The sequence below is a fragment of the Anabrus simplex genome, chromosome 2 (assembly GCF_040414725.1).
Source record: "Anabrus simplex isolate iqAnaSimp1 chromosome 2, ASM4041472v1, whole genome shotgun sequence".
Lineage (NCBI taxonomy): Eukaryota > Metazoa > Arthropoda > Insecta > Orthoptera > Tettigoniidae > Anabrus > Anabrus simplex.
The window spans coordinates 480,158,420-480,179,761 of record NC_090266.1 but is presented as its reverse complement, the minus strand read 5'-3'; the positions used below and the strand labels follow the sequence as shown (position 1 = coordinate 480,179,761).

General features: G+C 37.5%; 1 protein-coding gene across 3 annotated transcripts in view; it reads left to right on the top strand.

Moving 5' to 3' along the window:
• LOC136864190 (protein SET) overlaps positions 1-21,342 on the top strand; it is a 267,970-nt gene that overhangs the window by 185,869 nt on the left and 60,759 nt on the right. For all 3 annotated transcript variants that reach the window (XM_067140857.2, XM_067140858.2, XM_067140859.2), the window contains exon 6: positions 18,790-18,980. In XM_067140857.2, the coding sequence (XP_066996958.1) occupies positions 18,790-18,980 (191 nt within the window). The remainder of the gene's footprint in view (positions 1-18,789; positions 18,981-21,342) is intronic.

Here is a 21,342-nt window from a genome sequence, read left to right as displayed (position 1 = left end):
GTCAAGATGTTAGTTGCGATTTTGGAAGGGAGGGTGCAATCAGTGGTAGAGAGAAAGTTCGATGAAACCAGTCTGGTTTCAGACCCTAGAGGGGCTGTCAAGATCAGATTTTCAATATGCGCCTGGTAATTGAAAAATACTATGAGAAGATTAGACAGTTAATATTTGTTTCGTAGATCTAGAGAAGGCCTGTGATATATAGTACCAAGGAATGAAATATTGGTTCAAGGTACTTGCAGGGGATAGACAACACTGTAATATTTCACCTTTGTTGTTAATAGTTTACATGAATTACCTACTGAAAGTTATTAAATAGCATGGAAGGTTCAGTTATGTGAAAATATAGCAAGCTGTTTTTCCTATGCGACAACTCAATGAGTATGATATGAAAATTAGCCTTTCCAAGACTAAATTGATGTTGGTACTTAAGAAATCTGAAAGAATGGAGTGTAAAGTTGAAATACTAAGCTGGAACAGGTAAGTGTCTTCGAACCCCACTGTCGGCAGCTCTGAAGATTGTTTTCCATGGTTTCCATTCTTCACACCAAGTAAATTCTGGGGTTGCACCATAAGGTCAGTATTGCTTCCTACCCACTCCTATCCCTTTGCTATCCCATCGTCGCCAAAAGACCTATCTGTGTCGGTGTGATGCAAAGCCAATTTAAAAAAAGACTTAACATACATGAAAGTTTCAAGAATGATTGCTGGTACAATCCGGTGGGAACAATTGCAGGAGGGTACTCAGAATGAAGAGATTCAGGCTAAGTTATGGATGAACTTGTTTAATGTAGTACGCATAAACTGGCTTCAGTGGTGGGGTCGTGGGGCAAACGGAGGAGGATAGGTTACCTAGGAGAATAATGAAAATAGTTACGGAGAGTAAGAGAAGTGGTAGACCAACACGACGATGGTTAGACTCGGATCCTAATGATTCAAGGAGAAACGGTATAGAACTAAGCGAGGCCACAGAACTAGTTACAAATTGAGGATTGTGGCATTGGTTATTAAATTCATAGAGGCTTGCAGAAGGCTGAAATGCATAACAGTCTATAATGAAGATGTGTATAATTTCTACTGCTTGTTGACTTGTTCAGACCAATTGGAGCAAATATTTGTTTATAGGCAGAGGAATTAGGGATTGGAATCATTTACCAAGCTTGAAGAAGGAAGCAACGGATAATCATTTGAGGATGGCCAATGGGGGATTTGAACTCACATTTCTTCTTAGTACAGAACTAGCAACTACGATAAATATCTTGATTGATTGCATCTATTGAATTCATTGCTTATTCACCTGAATCTTGGTTGATAATGGTTTTTTTTCAGGTATACTTACCAATGTTTGCTGGCCACTTCCTTCAGTGTATAGAAATGAACCTTATTAGCTGACTACTTCCATTAAAGTATGGAAATATTTCATTGGTTAAATACTATTGACTTGACCAATCTTCTGAAGTTATTACGCTGGAAATATGTGTGGTTGTCACTGGTGTTCTGCTTGGCCTAGAAGCATTACTATTTTACAAATGAGTGAATGTTGCAAGAGTTTGTCTTTGTTAGTCTGTTTAAGAGTATATGACAAGTATTTAGTTACAGTACATTAAGTAAGCAGTTACACCGAACTCACCAGTTATTCACCCAGAGATGCACAACCCTGTATCCCCTGCTTGAGAGTACAATTTTACTGTCTCAACTCGATATTGCAGCTATACAACACAATTTATATATACCAGTAAGAGTGTGTTTGTTATGGAAATTATTTCTGCAGCACAAAAAGTCTGCTCTGGATGAAGTGCAGCAGCAAAAAAACTCCATGTCTATGTTAATAATAAAATACCTATCAAAACCTCATTTTATGCTTATGTTTGGAAAATGTACAATAATTTAATTTCAGAAAAAAGCATTTGTATTCAGTTTTAAAACAATTGTCAGTTATTTGAGTTTTGTTCTGTATTTCTGATACAAGAATAATAAATTACTCCACTACATTTTCTTGCTGGTATTGTCACAGTACTACTTACATTCTCTATGTTCATTATGCACACATGCCAACTCTCCTGATTTAAGCAGGAGACTCCCGATTTTACATCGTTCTTTCCGATTGCCAGGACAGATCCCCCGATTTTCAGAGCAGTTTCAGTAATTTTCGTATTATTTTAAACTTCCGTGCATTTCCTCGTTATATCGATATATAGCTGACTATGGCTCATCGATAATAGTTCTAATAACCACAACCAGATGGCAGTACACGGCAAGGTGGCCACCCAAGTGCTTCCCTTTGGTTTTTAATGCAGTCAGGAAGTGAAAGTGGCAAGCGAATAACCTAACCTCGGAAGTAGCACGCCATAGACATCTACCTGGGACAAGACCTGCACAAGGGCTCGTGTTATGTGACGTAGTAGTGCTTCTTGGTTGTATGTCTTAATATTTGTTTTGGCCGAAATGTCAAAGAAATGTGATGCAGTGTGTAAAAGCGTTTATAGGGAAGAGTTTCCGCATTTCAATGAATCTAGGAAGGGATCAACGTTCGCATTCTTTAGTATATGTAGGTGTGATTTTTCAGTTGCGCATGGCGGTGATTTATTCAAACCTGTGCGAACGAAAAAACATAAGGGGAGTGTCCTGTGTGTAGAAAGAAACCAGAAACTGAACTTTTCATGTAAAAATGAAGGTGTAAATCCTGTGACAAATGCAGAGGTTTTATTTACGTCATTTATCATAGAACATAATCTGCCTGTAAATTGTGCCGAACATGCGGGGCTTTTGTTTCGCAAAATGTTTCCTGATTCGGAAATCGCTAAACGATGTGAGTGTGCTAGAATGAAAACAGCCACTATCGTTACAGAAATGGGCATGGAAGAAAGGACAAAAATTGTATCACATTTGCAGATGAATGCATTTTATCTTTTTACTGTTCGTAGCAATAAAAGTGACTTGAAAACATATCCTATTGCTGTAACATTTTTTAGGCCTGAACTCAATGAAATTCAGAGTTGTCTACTCTCTGTGGGTAATTTAGAAGGGGATGCTACTGGAGCTAACATTTTTGCTCTCAACTTTTCACGAATTCCGCATTCCGTTAAGAAACTGCCTAGCTCTTGGTGCTGATAGTGCTTCAGTAAGGAATGGTGTGGCAGGAGATGTGAAGCGGGAAAATAGCAAAATAATCATCGTAGGCTGCTCTTGTCACCTAATTAATCTTGCTGCAGAGAATGGTGCTTGCTTGTAAATGTGCCTTGTGTCACATGATGAAGAGAAACACTTTCGAACAGACTTAAAGAATATGCACTTTCCCTCAGACTTCGAAGTGTTCACTAAAATAAACACAGAGTTCCCTATCATAGTTTATTATCTGGAAAGAAGTGCAAAGAGGAAAGAGAATTTCAGACTTCACACAACACAGAGATCAGGAAAATTCTGAAGCATGTGCCTACTCGATGGTTATCAGTAAGAAGGTGTTTAGATGGAATTTTGCTGTAGTGGGACCCTTTGGTTACTTTATTCAGGGGTGAAATTGTGAGTACGGATTATCAGATGGGAATTGAAGAACGACTTCAAGTTCCTTTCATCAAATTGACATCAATCTTTTTGCCTTTTTCTCACAAGTTTTATGGATATCATTGATAATCCAAACATAGCTCTTGTATGCTGCACATCCACTTATTGAAGCCAATTTTGGAGAAACTGTTGAAGAATGTGATGTCAAGGTTTGTGAAACCATACGTTATTAAGAGCTCCTCCTCTCTCCTTGGATGTAGATTATCATACTCCAGCAAATCAAAAGGATGATTGTGATCTGATGATAGGGAACTCTGTGTTTATTTTAGTGAACACTGCGAAGTCTGAGGAAAAGTGCATATTCTTTAAGTCTGTTCGAAAGTGTTTCTCTTCATCATGTGACACAAATGGTACACAAATTTCCGTTCAAAGATGAAATTTTAATTAATGCAGAAAATGCAGATATTTCTGCTATAAGTAAGGCATCATTTTCTAGCCTTAGATTTTTCATTGACAAGTTTATGAACATTCTGACTAGTGAAACGGAACATGTAGATAAAGAAACTGATATTCTGCACTGCCAGTTCTGTAACTTTCAGCTCAAGGAAACAGACCTGGCAAAAGGAAGAATGGATGTTCAGTGGGCATTTGTAGGTCAGATGATGGTGTACTTAAATATGACAGACTCTCTAAGGTGATGCTTGCTATTTTATCAGTTCCATAGCAATGCAGAATGTGAAAAGATTTTTAGCAGAGTGACAAAGAAATAAACACAGTTCAGATCCTTGCTGTTTGAGCAAACTTTGGAGAAACTTTTAACCTAAAAATCAGTTCAGCAAAGCAAGTGTTTTGAGCAAAATTTAGTTTCAAGTTTCTGAAGAGGGCTATGTCAGCTACGGGTGTGTTGAAGAACAATTAGTCGTAACGTGACCAGCATATTGAAAGATGGGAAGTCGCATGTTCCCACAGTCAAGTATGTCCAGTAGTTAGTATTCGCATATAAATAATGAAATTTATGTATGTGTAGGCCAAATAAATTTTTTAATGTATTGAATTATAATGAATTAGTACATGTTCTGCCATCAGTGATGTCGTAATATGTTCCAATTCGCTGCTAAATTTCTCCTGATTTTTTACTTTTGAAAGTTGGCATGTCTGATTATTTATGCATCTTGACAAAGTTTGCTGCATTTTTTGTGAGAGCTAAGTGGGAAATGGCCCCTGTACCGCAGCGCTTGGCAGGCAGGCGGTTATTAGTTTGCGTAGAAATACCGGTATATGAAGTACAGTGCCACTAATTCTGTGGTTGTGTGACCATTGCTATTGGCTGCAGTGAACTTGACTACCAGGCTGTCACACGGTTGGCAGCTTGCACAAGCGTGCATAGGAGACAATGCACCAAGCCGCATTTTCGTATGGTTTCCATTCAGGCAACGATATATGGCGATGGATTTCGATGCAGAAAAGTCGTTTTTTGTGATACAGACTCGAATTTCATTATTGAATATGAAAGTGAATGAGTCTTAAAAATTAAAATGTGGAATGAAATAGTTGACGTAGTTGGTGGGGGGAAAAAAGTCATAATCTCAAGAAAAAATTGGTAAGTTTATATTTATAATTTCATTACATTATTATTTTTTAAACACATTTTGTTACGTTACCATACTGGTCCGTATACTTCTGCCTACTTTGTACTTGTTTTAATCAAGGGTATTACAATTTACAAGCTTAAAATATGGCTTTATATGAGAATTTCCATTATATTTCATACAAATTCTTAAATAACAAATGCAAATTAAATTTATACAAAATACAACCTACCGATAGTGTCAGATTTTATGGTACTGGTATTAAAATTGCTAAAAATCTGTAGTATAATTGTTCTGACGTTTTTTGACCATAACATTTTGAACACTTTTATATAATATTGAAAAGTAGAAATTTAAAAATGACTTTGACATCATTGGTTTGAATCCTTCAGCGATTGCATTCTTTTAATCACATATAATAAATAAATAAATAAATATATCTTCCCTTTCTATTGAATTAACATCGACGGTGTAAGCTATCATTTGGGAGATAGTGGGTTCAAATCCCACAGGCAGTAGCCGTGAAGATAGTTTTCCGTGGTTTCCCATTTTCACACCAGCCAGATGCTGGGCCTGTACCTTAATTAAGGCCACTTCCTTCCAACTCCAAGGTCTTTCCTGTCCCATCGTCGCCATAAGACCTATCTGTGTCAGTGCAACGTAAAGCCACTAGAAAAAAAAAAGCTAGTATCCATTAGCTTGACCATGATGGCCACCAATGCTCCTTATTGACTTAACTACTATAGTTAAGTATTTCAAGGTCCTGCTTGTTAATACAATTTAAAAATGTATCATATATATAAACCATCATATACATAAATATACGAAGTACACGTTTCGAGAATTATAATTCTATTCTTCAGCTTATGGTTTGAGATCACATGCATATTAAGACCTCGTTTAAATCTATTTTATGTCCTAACAGAATACAGATGAAACTAACAATAAAACAACAACATTAAAAGTTCAAACATGAAAGAAAAATTCTACAAAGAAACATTGTGTCAGTGGTGCTTGCTTCCATGCACCCTAGTTGATCAGCACATACATTCGAACGATACTTCCATTTGCTACATGAACTGGGATCTTATTTCTGAATATCTGAACACTAACCCTTACGTTTCTGTTAAAAGCCTGTTTAGAAACTGGTACACTCATGCCAAATTTTATTATTTGTGTCTTTATTTTCTGTAAATCATAGAGATGTTATGGGTGTTGTATTAAAAAAAGGCAAGCCATATAGTTACGTTAGATGCTTCACAGGCCCAGTAAGATTATTTTTACAATAACTACATTATTCGCATATTTACACATACAGTAATTCATTCACTCCATAACACTTCCTCACTTTTACTCCTGTTCATGTGCATGTATCGTAAACTGCGTTGAAGGCAAGGATTTTGTTTTAGGTGGTAGCTTATTCCCGAGTTGTGACGGGGCCATAGTAATCGGATTTGTAGAAGGTGATACAGGCAAATGGTTGGAGAAGATTAACACCTCTGCAGACAGAGCGAAGGGATAGGGTAATTATATAAATTTTCCAGCTAACTCATTCCTGGTTGCCAGCGTTTCACTCCAGTGTGCTAAGTTGGGCTCATTGGTTGGTATGTAGCACACCTACCAAGACGCATGGCTAGTGCATACCGTTCAGTCCACTGCGCAGGCTACTTGGAGCCACCGGCAGTGCCAGTGCACTAAAAAAAATACTCATTCAATACAATATACAGAGATGCCAACTATTACGATTCAATCGTAATAATTACGAATTACCCATCATAATAACGCCTTTACGAATCACACACCACAAATTACGATTTTTTGTTGATTTTTAAATCTAAGTGTATGAAGTGTTCAAAAGGATACACAAGGCGGCGTGAATTCTCAGAATATTATCTTCGGATTTCTCAGAAATAATTTATCCCCCTTTTTGTCCCTCGTTTAAGAATATTTCGAGTTTTCACGTGCCGAACGCAGTGTGTGCTTCCAGTACCGGAAATTTAGGCACCTGTGAAGTGGCATATCTTGCGGAGTTGTTGTCCTTGTTCGTCACATGATCAGACTTCCATGCAAGTATGAGAGTTCTTTTGTCTTTGTTTTGGCGGTAAAGTGGTGACAAACTCCGTTTAATTGTGAATACTGTTTGGGTGACTGTTGAAGAAGTATTTATTGTGAGTTTGGTTGCCAAATTTACATATATTGCTCTTCTAGGATATATGCTAATCGTGTGTTACGAAATGCGAAGGGTTTTGTAATAATGAAGGGATTTCTTGTGCAGGAAAATACATGTGATTACGTTACCGTGACTAGTGACGCTAGTAATAAATATAGTTGAAAATTTAGGGAGGTATACTCGGAAGAATGGCCCAGTTTAATGCGCTCCTCAAAATCTCATTCACACGTGTTTTGTAGTGTGTGGAGCCGCGATGTTTCGGATGCGCATGATGATGATGAACAAGACTGAATTTCGTGCTAATATGAACTCCGAACTGTTAAGTGCTGTGTTAGTGCAGGGGATGCACATGATATGAAAAGAAAAAGCATGTTACCAGTGTACGTTTACCAAACAGTAATTACAAGCTTTAAATGATATGTAAGTTAGTAAGATCACGATTTAAAAAAAAAATATATATATCTACGACCCCCCCCCGTGCCCTAACGGCTGCATTACGAATTACCTTTTTTGAAAGTTGGCATCTCTGCAATATATCACTATTTATTCTTTGAACTGGCCACTGATGAAGGGAATGGATGACTTCCTGAAACATGTATGGTTAAATAGTTTTCTTTCATTATAAGATGTATTGACAAGGCGGATTCAAGTAAAACTATTTAAAATAGTTCTGTAATAGATTCAGACTCGTCGATACGGATCAAACCACCATATTAACCTATCATGGTTAAGTTTATCAACATTAATCTCAATTTGTCGACCGTGCATTGTTGGAAAATTTTTGACGTACCTCCTTTTTCTTGTAAAGAACCATCAGTTGACTGCTTTGCAATTTGGCTTTTTAATGTCACCCCAAACAAGCTCAGTTGTATTGAAATCTGGATGATAAGGAATGTGGCCATACTCATTAATGTCAACTAAAAATACTTTTTTGTGGGAAGTGCTTTATAATAATTTAACGGGTTTAGCTTTACTCTTTGTGACATTGAATGAAACTCGATATTGCTCTAACCACTGTACTATGTTGTTTTTTTAGAGAAACGTGAGTTGGCACTTTGTTTCTGTCACTGTAGTAGTATGTTGGGTTATGCATGGCTAGAACACATAGATACGGTAAAGCTGGGAATAGTTAGGTTTCAAACCATTTTCAAAAATTCTCCAAGTTCATTGACGTGTGATAATCGTCTGATTTTAAAATCAACAAGACCCCCATAGGCAAAAAACCTTCCTCACCACCTCCATGAACAATTATTGGTCTGTCTTTGGCCAGCCCCTATTTCTTCCGATTGCCAACACAGTGGTAGTGAATGTAAGTCTCATCCATGTAAACAGCGTTTTAACCTTAATGCCTGAGCTGTCTTGTGTTTTTGTAGATACTGTGTCGTGCAAGTGATTACTGTACATCGGGGCTCTCTATAAGCTGCTTCACCTTGGACTGGCATTTCTTCCAACTGAAACCCAATTTTTATATTTATCCTTTGCTTTTAAAATTCCCTCCTGCAATCATTCAGATCATCATCTTTAAGGAAAGTGAGGAGTTTACCAGTTATGGAAATTTCCTTTTCCATACCATATGAGAAAGAGCCACTTCCTTCCCACTCCTAGCGCTTTCCTGTTCCATCTGTGTCAGTGTGACATAAAGTAACTTCTATTTTGCTCATTTAAGTGCCGTAGTAACTGGTGTACTTTCTTTATGATCAGAAGAAACAGTAGGTCATAATTTTCGAGCCATCTAATTGAAACAGGCTATCGCTTTGATCCATCAGGCAGCAGGTTGATTTCTACACTTCTGCAGTAAAGGTAATATCCTGAAAATCTTTGAGGAGTTTGAAATTATTATTAGAGCTGTCGATCAATTAAAATTTATCGGCTAATCAAATGACTAATCGATTTCACACTTTCCAACTTGGAGAAAAACGTCTGGCATAAAACATTTTAATAATTCGATATGCTATAAACAAGGCATACTTTTTATTTTAAATTTTAATTGTATTGGTGGCAAGTAATACAAAACTAAAAAGGAGTTAATATTTTAAATATATTTCATTACTGGTAATTAAATGGTACAGAAGTTTGAAACGGTGAAGTTGACGATTACTTACAGTTACACCTCTTTGTTCCAGGACCTCAGACATGTCAGTACATTGACGTGTTCAGAACTAAGGCCGCGTGCACACCGAGCGCGCTTCGCATAGTGTGTCGCGTGTAGCGTAAAATGCTATGCATAGCGCAAGGCGTGCTTGCTGTTCACACCGAAAACTCTACGCTGTGCTCTCAACTTAGTTTGGAGCGAGGCGTTTTAGGGTGCTCACAAACTAATGCTGTTATCCAAGTACGCTAGAAACAGTTTACTGATGGATAACAGTTACCTAAAATTGAAAATTAGAAAGAAGAATCGAAAGTGGGTTCATGAATTTAATGAAGAACTAATTACTTTCAGAGAATTCCATCGTTTGTACAGAGATGCAAGACTTTATCGCGATAAATTTTATGATTACTTAAGAATGACAAAAAATACCTCTGATCTTCCAAACCCTGCAGCTGAAATGTAGCGACAAATAGAATAGAAGTATTGGAAGAAATTCAATTTTCCCAGTTGTCTAGGAGCACCAGGCAGCAAACACGTGGAAATTAAATTTCCGGCTAAATCACGCTCTTTATGTAATAATTATAAATAGTATTTTCAATACAGTATTGTTACAATTAACATACACAATCTATCATCGTAACAAAAGTGGAGTAAATGTGTGACAAATATAATTCATAAACATAAATATTTACTTCCAAGCCCACTACTAGCCTGAACAGTGATATTCTTCATGTTACCACCCTCCGTTGGCAAAATTATAAACCGATATGACAGAGTCTGGGAGATTCTATGTACTTTGTCACAAAGTGTCCGGCTACATAGCTAAATGTTACCGTACTGGCCTTTGGTCACAGGGTCGGGAATTGTAACCGTAATTGGTAAATTCCATTGGCACGGGGGCTGGGTGTATGTGTGTATTTATAATCATTTCATCCTCATCACGACGCAGGTCACCTACGAGAGTCAATTCAAAAGACCTGCACCTGGCAAGCCGAACTTCTTCTTGAACACTTCCGACACTCAAATCCATACGCATTTTCACCCTGTCACAAAGTTAAGCCGAATAAAGTGTGACAGTAGAAATAATATTACTGTATATATTCACTGTAGGAATGCGATAAACCTGTGTTGTAGATACTTAAGTCTACTTATTTGGCAAAAAATTTACATTTTTATAGTTTTTGTGTCTTGGGTTCCATATTTCTTCTCTCTGAAACACTGCCTGAATAATTTCTTCTTCCATAACTTCAGAACCAGCTAGGTAGCGCTAAGCAATTAACCAACATTGCGCGTTGTCTGGCGCTTCGCTTAGCTTTAAGGTAGGCGCTCAGCGCAGCAGAGCGCGACAGTGTGAACACCTGGCTTAGGAATAAAGCACTGGTTATGCTTAGCGTGGCGCTTAGTGTTGAGCAAGACGCGACACACTATGCGAAACGCGCTCTGTGTGCACGCGGCCTAAGAGCTGCCCTACTCTTAGTAAAAATATTTCCAGCATCACTGAACATGCTCTCACAAGGGACTGAAGTAGATGGAATGCAAAGGAACTTTTTTGCTATGCGTGTGAGATGTGAAAGTAGGACTGAATGTATATTCCACCATTGCAGAGGGTCTGCCAAGTCATCTTCCTGTTCCACCAACGACTTGTAGACTTCAATCTCCATCTCAAGCAGTCTCAAACTCGAAACTGAAATGGCATGACGAGAATCCTGTTCGTCTTCATCAGTTTCAAAATTCTGTTTCCTCTTTTTGTTGCATGGTTTTACTGGAATTTGTATTCTATGTCCCTCTCGGAAATTATTTTTCACGTGGATTCCCGTCCTTTTTTTCCAATACATCTGAGATATTTAAATCTAGGATCAAGAGCAGTAGCTTCCAGGTATGTCTTCAAATTATACCAATCATTTATCCTTGTCAATAAATCTTCTACAAGAGTCTCTTTAAATTTAGCTGTGTACCCAAGATCGACATCGGAGCAACGTAAAGATCCTTTCAAGTGTTACCCCTTTCCACCCTGAGCCACACGTTCGTGCGAGTTGGGTTTTTATTTTATTAAACGAAAACTAGCCGGTTTCCCCTGCAATGATAGTGCGGGTTCCACGCTTCGTATTGCAGTTGTTTTTATTTTGATAGTTGGGCACAGGGAGGCAGCGTATGTGCTTAAATTTTTGTAAACAAAACATACCATATGGCCTCAAGTTAAATTGTCCCTTTTTATTATCTTTACATATTGATTTCGTTGTGAATCTTTTAAAAACATCCTAGAATCGTCATAGAAGGTATACATATCCTTAACGATGCTAGTTTTTGAACCTAGTGGTTATAATAAACTGTCTATCTGTAACTAGCACGATGTTGCAGGTTAGGGTTTAATTTGAGGTAATGGTGTGTTTCTAACCTCAAAAGTGATCATTAGTATTCTGGGAAGATTTCTCTAAGTAAGCATTAGTATACTTATGTGAATACAAAATACATGTATTAATGCGAATTTTAGGGATATCAGATGAAGAAATAATGAGGTTAACCTATGCATCTGATTGTGAGGACTTACACCATGAAGATGATGATGATGATGAGTGGGTACCTGAACCTATATCTTCACACGTAGGCAATGATTCTGATGATTCTCATCACGGTGGCGATATTGATGAAGAGGAAGGACACACAGGAGATAATGATTCTACTGATAATCATTCTCTAATCGTTTACCTACACGTCAATCACTGAGTCCCCAACCGGCTTTGAACCGAAGACTACTTTTCAAAGAATATTCTGTTTATATTAGTCCTATATCGATACTTTATAACCTATTTTACTTCATAATTTGATTCACTGTAAATAAAATCATCCACTTACAGAATTTCATATTCTCAACATGTCATTCAGCAAAGAAATGTGCTCAAATAAACCCTAAGTAGCATGATCGTGCGGGTGGTTTTCCACGAGAACGGCGAAGAAAATAATTTTTTTACCATTTTTCCTGAAATCTAGGCTCAGAGTTATTATGTATATTGAAGTAAGAAAAAAATTCAGATTTCAAAGAAAATATCTCAGGGTGGTAAGGGATACTGCAGGCAATTCAACACTACCTGTCACATACTTGCTACCACCAAGGAGGTCTGATATTTCTAAGCATGGCTTAAGATATACAATAATTTTTTCTATCATCTCCCATTCAATTGTTCTTAGAGGTTTGATATTGCAAAAGTGAGTTGATAGAATGTATATAATACCCCTTTTAGCTTTCATAAGGCTCTTGGACATGAAATATGTGCTATTCCATCGAGTAACTATGTCCCGTTATAATTTACAAGCATCAAGGCCTTGTTCTTTTGAATTTATCAAGCTGATTAGATATGGGCTGTGTTTGAAATGTCCCACTATTTTCCTGCAGTTTGAAAGTAATATTCTGATAGCAGCATCATTTATAGCTTTATTTAAACTTAATTGTAGATTGTGGGCTGCACAATGAAAATTGTCAACGTGTGCTCTTTCAACTCGTAGAACGATATTTCTTGCATTGTCAGTGTAAACCATGACTACATTATCTTCCAAAACCTGTTCACGAACATCATCTTAAAATTCTTCAGTGCAGTTAGCAGCACCTGTTTAACTTGTAATATTGAATTACAATATTCCCAGTTGGAATCAATCCAGTGAGCTGTAACCCCCACGTAGCTACGGTTAGATATGGAAGACCAAAAATACCCCGTGAGGCTAATTCTACATGTTTCAGTTTGTCTAATAATTTTAACCTTTCTACATCATACAATTTGATTTTTTTTTTTTTACCGTGCCTCTAGAATGAAGATGGTGTGAGAATTGAGAGCTTCCCATAAAACCTCTTCTAGACAATGATCAGAGACAGTGTTGACCAGCCTGCTATCCTGCACAATCCACTTGACTAGCTGATTCGTAATTTGTTTCCTTATTACAGGACACAGGCTTCACTATAAGGTGCTCCGACGTTGACTGAGAAGATGAACTAGTAGTAACATTAATAGACGCAGATACACTAGGAAAGGATGAATATGTTTTAGATGATATTGAAGACGACTAGTACTTGCAGTATAACTGAATGATTTTCTGCATTTCTAACAAAACTCTGTCACCTTATCACAATTGTTTAGTTCAAATTCGAAACTTTCTCGAAGTTTTCCTTGCATTGGTTCATAAGCCATATTTGTACGGTCTTCTTAATAACAACCACACATGAACTGAGCTTCAAGTTGTCACTTTTTCTACTGTTCCTTTCTGGCAATTGGTATGTGTCCCTTCGCACATTTCCTGGAAATTCCTTAATGACAGTCCTATTATTCCACCTGTGTTTTGTAAAGGTCCGTAAATATACTACAATATCCTATCCATTATTTCCTTTCCAATAGTTTGTAAGAGCAATCTCATAACCCTCGTTTTATAACAAAGCAATTAATGAGGTGTTATTGCTTTTACTTTTCTGAAAGACGGACATGAGTATCATCTTACTTTAATGACCTGTCAGTCTTAAGAGAGTTGAGGCTTGCACACTAAATGACAACAATACCCCACACAGGTTTTGCGCCACACTGAAGTTATTTTTTCTTCACCACACTAAAATTTTAATCGGTTAAAGCAGTTTGATTGGTTAGTGAGACTTTTTTTATTAATTGATTAATTTGACTGCTCTACTTGTTGTTGTTGTTGTTGTTGTTGTTGTTGTTGTTGTTGTTGTTGTTGTTTTTATTAGCAATAAGAAAGGGGAAGTGTTCGAATGAAATGATTCCAGAAAGTTCTATACTGATGGATTTATTTTTTTAAAGCTAAGATGCTCGATTGATCTTTACTTGACTGCAGTAATTTCAAATTAATGGTCAGTTTCATGCATTAAGTTATTAGAAATCTTTAAACTATGGCAGCGCTTATTTATATCCATTGCTCTGAAGGTGGTTGCTGAAACCAGTTAGCAAATAATTCAACGTGAAAATGGCCATTTCACCTTGGTGTGGTGTACACATGGAGATCACGGTTTTCTGCAATATTATTAACAAATACCAACTGTATTTTAATACCATGGGCTATGAAAGGTTGCCTTCCTGCACAGGTCTCCTTGATTTCAGTTCTCCGTTGTGCATCTGATTTTGCACTGTCTGATCTGACACATTAATTCCAGTGCGTCTCTGAAGATCCTGGTGGAACGAGTTAGCAGTTGGCCTACGACATGCAGCGTGTTTAAAGCAACAAAATCTCTTCCTGCCTTTCGTTGTTTTGCGTCTGTTATCTCTCTGTGACGTTTTCTTGAAGCCTGCAGACATCACTCTGTCGTTCCAACATGAGTCCTACACATGCTGTCTATATACCACTGACCTTGCTAGTGATGCTGTTAAACTGACCAACACGGCAAATGCCTCGTACGGATATCGAACCTGATCTGGGTTTAGCAAAACTGTCTCTTGTACATTAGCATACAGTTAATGTTCAAAGTATTTTGATATTGTGTGGAATCGTAATACTGGGAACTTTTTTGAGCTCTTTGTCTTTTTCTCTGAAACTTACAATGTTTAACTCCTGATCCAGTATTCCTGATTGTGCTTATCCTCATTTCTGTCCCCATCTGATAACACAATATGATTTTCTTACTGAATCTTTCCTATTATTATTATTATTATTATTATTATTATTATTATTATCATCATCATCATCAGAGACAATGTTGACTGGTTAAGTAATGAAATGTATTTCATCTGAAATTCAGTGGCTAGTATTGTGCTTGTTGTCATGTAGATGCATATGAAGGTAATGTTTTTATGAGCCAGAATTGTGTTGAAATGCATTTTGTATTAATTTTGAATTTTATCTGTTATCGGTTTCTGAAGCCTGCAGACATCACTCTGTCTCGTTTCAACATGAACAGAGACGTCCTATTGTCGCCACACTTTTTTTTTTTTTTTTTTTTACAGCAGTGTCACAGTTCAAGTGAGGTCATTAGCAGAAATAGGTACTCTTGCTATCTTTTCGTCAGTCGTACACGTGCTGTCTATATTATTTTATTTATTTATTTCAAAATTTTCATATATACACATACCTGTGTAAGTAATGAAGTTATCCATAATACGAGGGCTGTAAATAAAGTAGTGGCAACATGGTCCAGACACTTGCAGGAAATCGGGCATGCGCAATTAGGGTATGGGAGTAGTCAGGTGGTACTGTTGTCAATGTGCAGTGTGCGTTTGATGGGCATCCAGTTGGGAGTGTTGTTGCTGTGAGGCGTTAAAGTGAAGAGTCTATTTCACTGCTCGAAAGCATGTTTTCAAAAGGTGATCAGCGTTCGTGGATTCAAATCTAGGTTGAATGCATGAGAATGTCATCAAGAATTACGTGAAGACTGTGGTGAAAATGCATTACTGTATAGGACGGTTGTATGATGGCTAATGAAGTTTCTTGCGGTTCGGAATGAGACAGGAGATTTGCACCGCACAGGTCCGCTGTCCATTACTCAAGATCAGATTGACATTGTGAGTTGCCTAGTTTCCGTAGAAGTTGATCCGTCGTTAAACAATGTGACCCATACTGACGAAATGTCTTAACATGAAGAAAATTGTGTCCTATTGGGTTCCACAACAATTCACAGAGGTACAGATATGGCACCTGTATGCACTGGCTGGCATACACCTGGACAGATACTGTAAAGGAGGGGTCTCATTCCTGCAGCGTGCTGTCGCCATTGATGAGGTGTGGGCATGAGCCTCAATTAAAGCATCAAACAAATTAATTGCGTTGCCCAGGTTTTCCATGCCCACAGAAATTTTGACAGGAACCCAGCTTAGTTGATTGTGGCATGCATACGAGGGTGTTACTCTTACGCTTGCTGTACCTGAGGAACAAACGGTCAACATTGACTGCTATTGCTAATTTCTGGAGCTACATTTCTGCCAGGCTATGTGGTGCAAGCATCCCACATTTATTGAGAGATGATCGCCTTATGTTGCATGACAAGGCACATCATGTCACAAACAGTGTCAGGCTGTTTTTGCAGTGGTGGTATTGGGAGGTCTTGGAATACCATCTGTACTCACCACACGAGTCCTTGCGACTTTGATCTGTATCCGAAGTTGAATGAACCCCTAGATGCTGACAGTTTCCTGACATAGTATCTGTACCCCGTGCAGTAGGATGCTCCGTCGCTGTCATCGACAGAGAACTCCATGCCAACGGTCCCCTATGGCTTCCTGACATTTGGCTGACTTTGAGGGTTAGACTACATTGAAGGAATGTAATGCAATTGTACTTTGTAGTTCATTAAAAATTGTGTTCTCTCAATATTACCACCACTTAACTTGCAGCCCTCGTATGATATAACTCCTGCTTCAAGTTTCATCAGTTAGGGGACATTCTTTCATTTATTTTTTTGTTCTTTTGTTGGTGAAACTTTTATAAATGGGAACATCTGTATGGCTGTCGTGATGCATCTTCTCCTAGGTATATTTTCATTCCTGTTAATAGTGCAGATTTGCTCTTAGTCCCATCTCCTCTTATACTTAAAATCAGTCAATCAATACAGATCTGCATGTAGGGCAGTCGCCGAGGTGGCAGATTCCCTTAGTTAATCTGTTGTTTTCCTAGATTTTTCTTAAATTATTTCAAAGAAATCGGAAATTTATTGAACATCTTCCTTGGTAAGTTATTCCAATCCCTAACTCCCCTTCCTATGAATGAATATTTGCCCCAATTTGTCCTCTTGAATTCCAATTTTATCTCCATATTGTGATCTTTCCTACTTTCAAAGACGCCGCTCAAACTTATTCGTTAACTAATGTCATTCCACTCCATCTCTCCGCTGACAGCTCAGAACATACCACTTACAAGTTGTATTGCAAGTTGTAAGTCTCATTATAGAGCCGTATTGGAATTCAGAATAAGACGTTGATACATTAATAAAAAAAAAGTTCCAATACATAGCAATCCTTTATATTTAGAATAAAACCATTAACAGATATTAAAATTAGGACATGTTTCGCTCATACTTTGTGAGCATCATCAGTCAGAATAACCTCAACCAACACAAGGGTAAGCGCTTTTTTTTTTTTTTTTTTTTTTTTCCCCACAGCAGGACATATTCTAAATCGTAGCAACTGACACTTGCATAACCTCTCTTCTTTTTTCAGGGCTCACCTGTTTCATATTTTTTCATCTATGAGTTCTCTTAGTCCCCTGTTCGAAGATCAATGACAGTATATCTTGAATAACACTATGATGAAATATAACACGAGGGAGTCTCTTAAAGCCATTTCACACTAACCAGGTGATGTTTTAATCCATCTATACAATTCGTTTTTCAACTAGCACATGTGATCTTAAGACATCTGTAACCAGATACCAGTCCAAAATGGTTCACTTCTATTGTGTACAAAGTGTTCACAACTATAAACAGTTTAATGCCATCGTGTGAGGATTACGTTCATTGCTCCGCACGAATAATCATTCACAGCAATGTATCACTAACATTTCTTATCATTCACCTACAATTCAAGCTATTTTAATGGTCACTAAATGTTTTAATAGACATATTACATTCTTACTGAATATTTTTAAATTGTTGTAATTAGTTTTATCGTATTATTAGAAGTGTTTACATTATATGTACTGGGATCAGGACCCTGACCTACCTCGAATTAGGTTATTCTGGCTGATGATGCTCACAAAGTATGAGCAAAACATGTCCTAATTTTAATATCTGTTAATGGTTTTATCCTAAATATAAAGGATTGCTATGTATTGGAAAGATGGTTTTTATTAATGTATCATCTTCTTACATACCACTTAGTCGAGCAGCTCGTCTTCTTTCTCCCAATTCTTCTCAGCCCAAACTTTGCAACATTTTTGTAACGCTACTCTTTTGTCTGAAATCGCCCAGAACAAATCGAGCTGCTTTTCTTTGAATTTTTTCCAGTTCTTGAATCAGGTAATCCTGGTGAGGGTCCCATACATTGGAACCATATTCAATGGTGGATTTCATTTTCATGATGCATAGGAGCCTGGGAGAAGTGATTGTCTCTTTTCTGCTCCATGTAACAAAACCTTTTATGTATTTCACCAGTCCTTAGATAAGTGAACAGATATTAGACCAATTCTAGTCCATCACGTAAATTGTTGTACAGTGTGAATTAATTTTAATGTAACTTAATCACTTTAAAGCTCGTATGCGTTGGAAGTCATTATCCTGCTACTTGTAACTTAGAACATCTTCCTAAAAGATATCCCTTCTTACCTTACTTCTTTCATTTGTTTTGAACTGAGAAGCTAGGAATTTTAAACAGGTTAACATAAAATTATCAATAGAAACCACTGTAAGTCAAGTAATGAAATAAAGTAAGAGATCTGCATTTATTGCTTCAGGTATGTGAATCATCCTTTTGTTACTGTTGGGAGGAAATTTATTTCTGTATTGTGGTGTAATTTCACTTTCACAGTGAAGAAGAAGAAGATAATGATGATTCTGTAGTGGTCGTTGAAGATGAAGTTGAGGAGGAAGAGGACGTAGAAGGTGATGACGGTGAAGGTGATGTTGATGGAGATGCAGATGAGGAAGTTCTTGTTGAGGATGATGAAGAGGAGGTAGAAGAAGTGTCCGAAGTAGCTGAAGTAGAAGCAGATGATGATGGTGAGAAGTGATCACTGATTAAATGTTTTCTGGTTTATGACAGGTGGAGGGTGAACATTTAAATTCAGTTTCAAATGATGCCCAGGAAGTAATTTTTAGCCTCTAGGAATTAAGTGACCTTCACTGGTAATAGATTTAAATAGTAAACATTGAACAAGTATTTAAATGTTAAACTTCGTATAGTTCTTCATGTGTGATGTTCCAGTAATGCTGCTTTAAAATATTCCTTGGTAAATGTTATTAGTTTTCCATGTTATATGTCTGCTGTCGGTTTAAAGTCAAAAGCAGATCACTTGTATTGCTTTGGTTTTTTACTTAATTCATCCTGCTAATTTTTATAATATTGTGCTGTAACTGTATTTCGACAGAAGGTAGATTGACAACCTTCCTCTCGTGAAATACTTGAATTCTTGAACCAGGGAAGGACAAAGTTTTTATTTTTCTATTAACTGGTTCATTTTATCAAATATCAAGGTAACTGTAGAAGAGAAGCCAGGGAAAGCTATTTTCTTGTAAATTCTCTCTATGGGCTGTCAATAATAACCCAGTACCACACTGTACCACAGCCTCTTATGAAAGCAAATTTTGCGATGTTTGGTAAATACACTTATGTTACATAATTCTTCACTGTGTCCCATGTGCTCTTTTATTTGGTTGAAAATAACCTGAAAATGTATGTACGGAAAAATAAAGTTTTTTTAAAACGTATATTTGTAGGTTATTCCTTAAAACTTAAAAAAATTGTGCTGCCTTTAATTTGCTGTTAGGAGGATATGAGTGAAGATTGTTTCTACAGGTTAAACAGCTCAGTTTTCAACTACAACAGGTGACCTATTGTTTTGTGTTGAATATTAAGTTGGGGAACACACATACCGACATTGCAAGTTGAGACATCCAGTTCAAATACATGACTTGCAGTTTTTAGCAGCATATCTTTGATGCTGGCTTGTTGGGGTGATGAAGGGTTAGTTATATAGATTTATTTTGTCTGTGGTCAAAACCCTTTGATCTAAATTAAGTTCAAATAATGATAGTGCTACCTTGTGAAGTTACTGTTTATCATTCCGTCCAGGACTAGTTCAAGTACCGGTGGGATATGTCGTCACAATTTCTCTGCAGAGTTCCAATTGATAAGCCTACATTCCTGTGGGTTTTTTTTTAGCAAATCTTTGTTTTTGGCAATTCGATCTGTTCCTCTCCTGTAATGATTTTACTTGCCAAACAAATCTAGGCAATCGACCAACTTTTTTCAGTTTCACTATACCCAAATTAGGATGGACTTCACACCGTGACAGGGTCAACTGCAGGAACAGCTGCATTGTTACCCATTAGGGGATAGTAAGACCTCCTTCCTTATTTGGCACTTGGACTGTGTATAAGTAAGATAGCATCCTGCTTCATGAATTTACCGAGCTCAGAACATTTTAAGCAAGGCTCAGACCTATGGGAGTAACGGAGTCCCACTCCCATTTGACAGGCGAGAGTGGTGAACAAAATGGAATTCGATAGGGAGGGGGAGGGGGGTTAATCAGTATTAATGGGGCTTATGGAAGGAAGATAGTAGAACTGTTTGAGTCGGCAAAGAGGATGTGCTAGGACTAAGTGATGTTCGGATAAGGGGAGATAACGAAGAAGAGATAGGAGATTATAAAGTGTATTTGACAGGTGTTAAAAAGGGAAGGACAGAGTGTGGGGTAGGGAGGTTTATCAGGAATACTATATGCAACATAGTTAGGGTGCAGATGAGGAAGAAGTTATCAATTTTATGAAGCCTTGAGTGATATCAGTCAGGGACAACAGGAAGGATAGGATAGTAGTAATGGGCTATTTCAATGCGAGAGATGAACATGGGGAAGATATGGAAGCTAATGGGAATGGGAAGAGTTGGCGTTTGTTGGACTTCTGTGCTCGTATGGGTTTAGCAGTTACGAATACATTCTTCAATCATAAGGCTATTCACTGCTAGGGGTTTGAGAGCCATAATAACCTATATCTTAACTGACTTTGAATTCGGGAAGTCTGTTAGGAATGTACAAGTTTTTCAGGGATTTTTTGATGATAGAGACCACTGCCTGCAAACGAATAAGGGTAGAGAATCTCCAGGACGAGGAAATTGGACAGAAGTATATGGATATGATTACTGAGAAATTTCGAACACTGGAGCGTAAGCAGGTTCAGGATATAGATAGAGAATGGGTGTCATACATGGATGCTGTGGTGGAAACAGGAAGGGAATGCCTATGAACAACTGTGTATAAAGATGAGGAAAAGCGAACATCTTGGTGGAAAGGTGAAGTGAGAACAGCTTGTAAACTTAATAAGAAAGCTTATCAGAAATTGCTCGAAACAAGGGCTGATACAG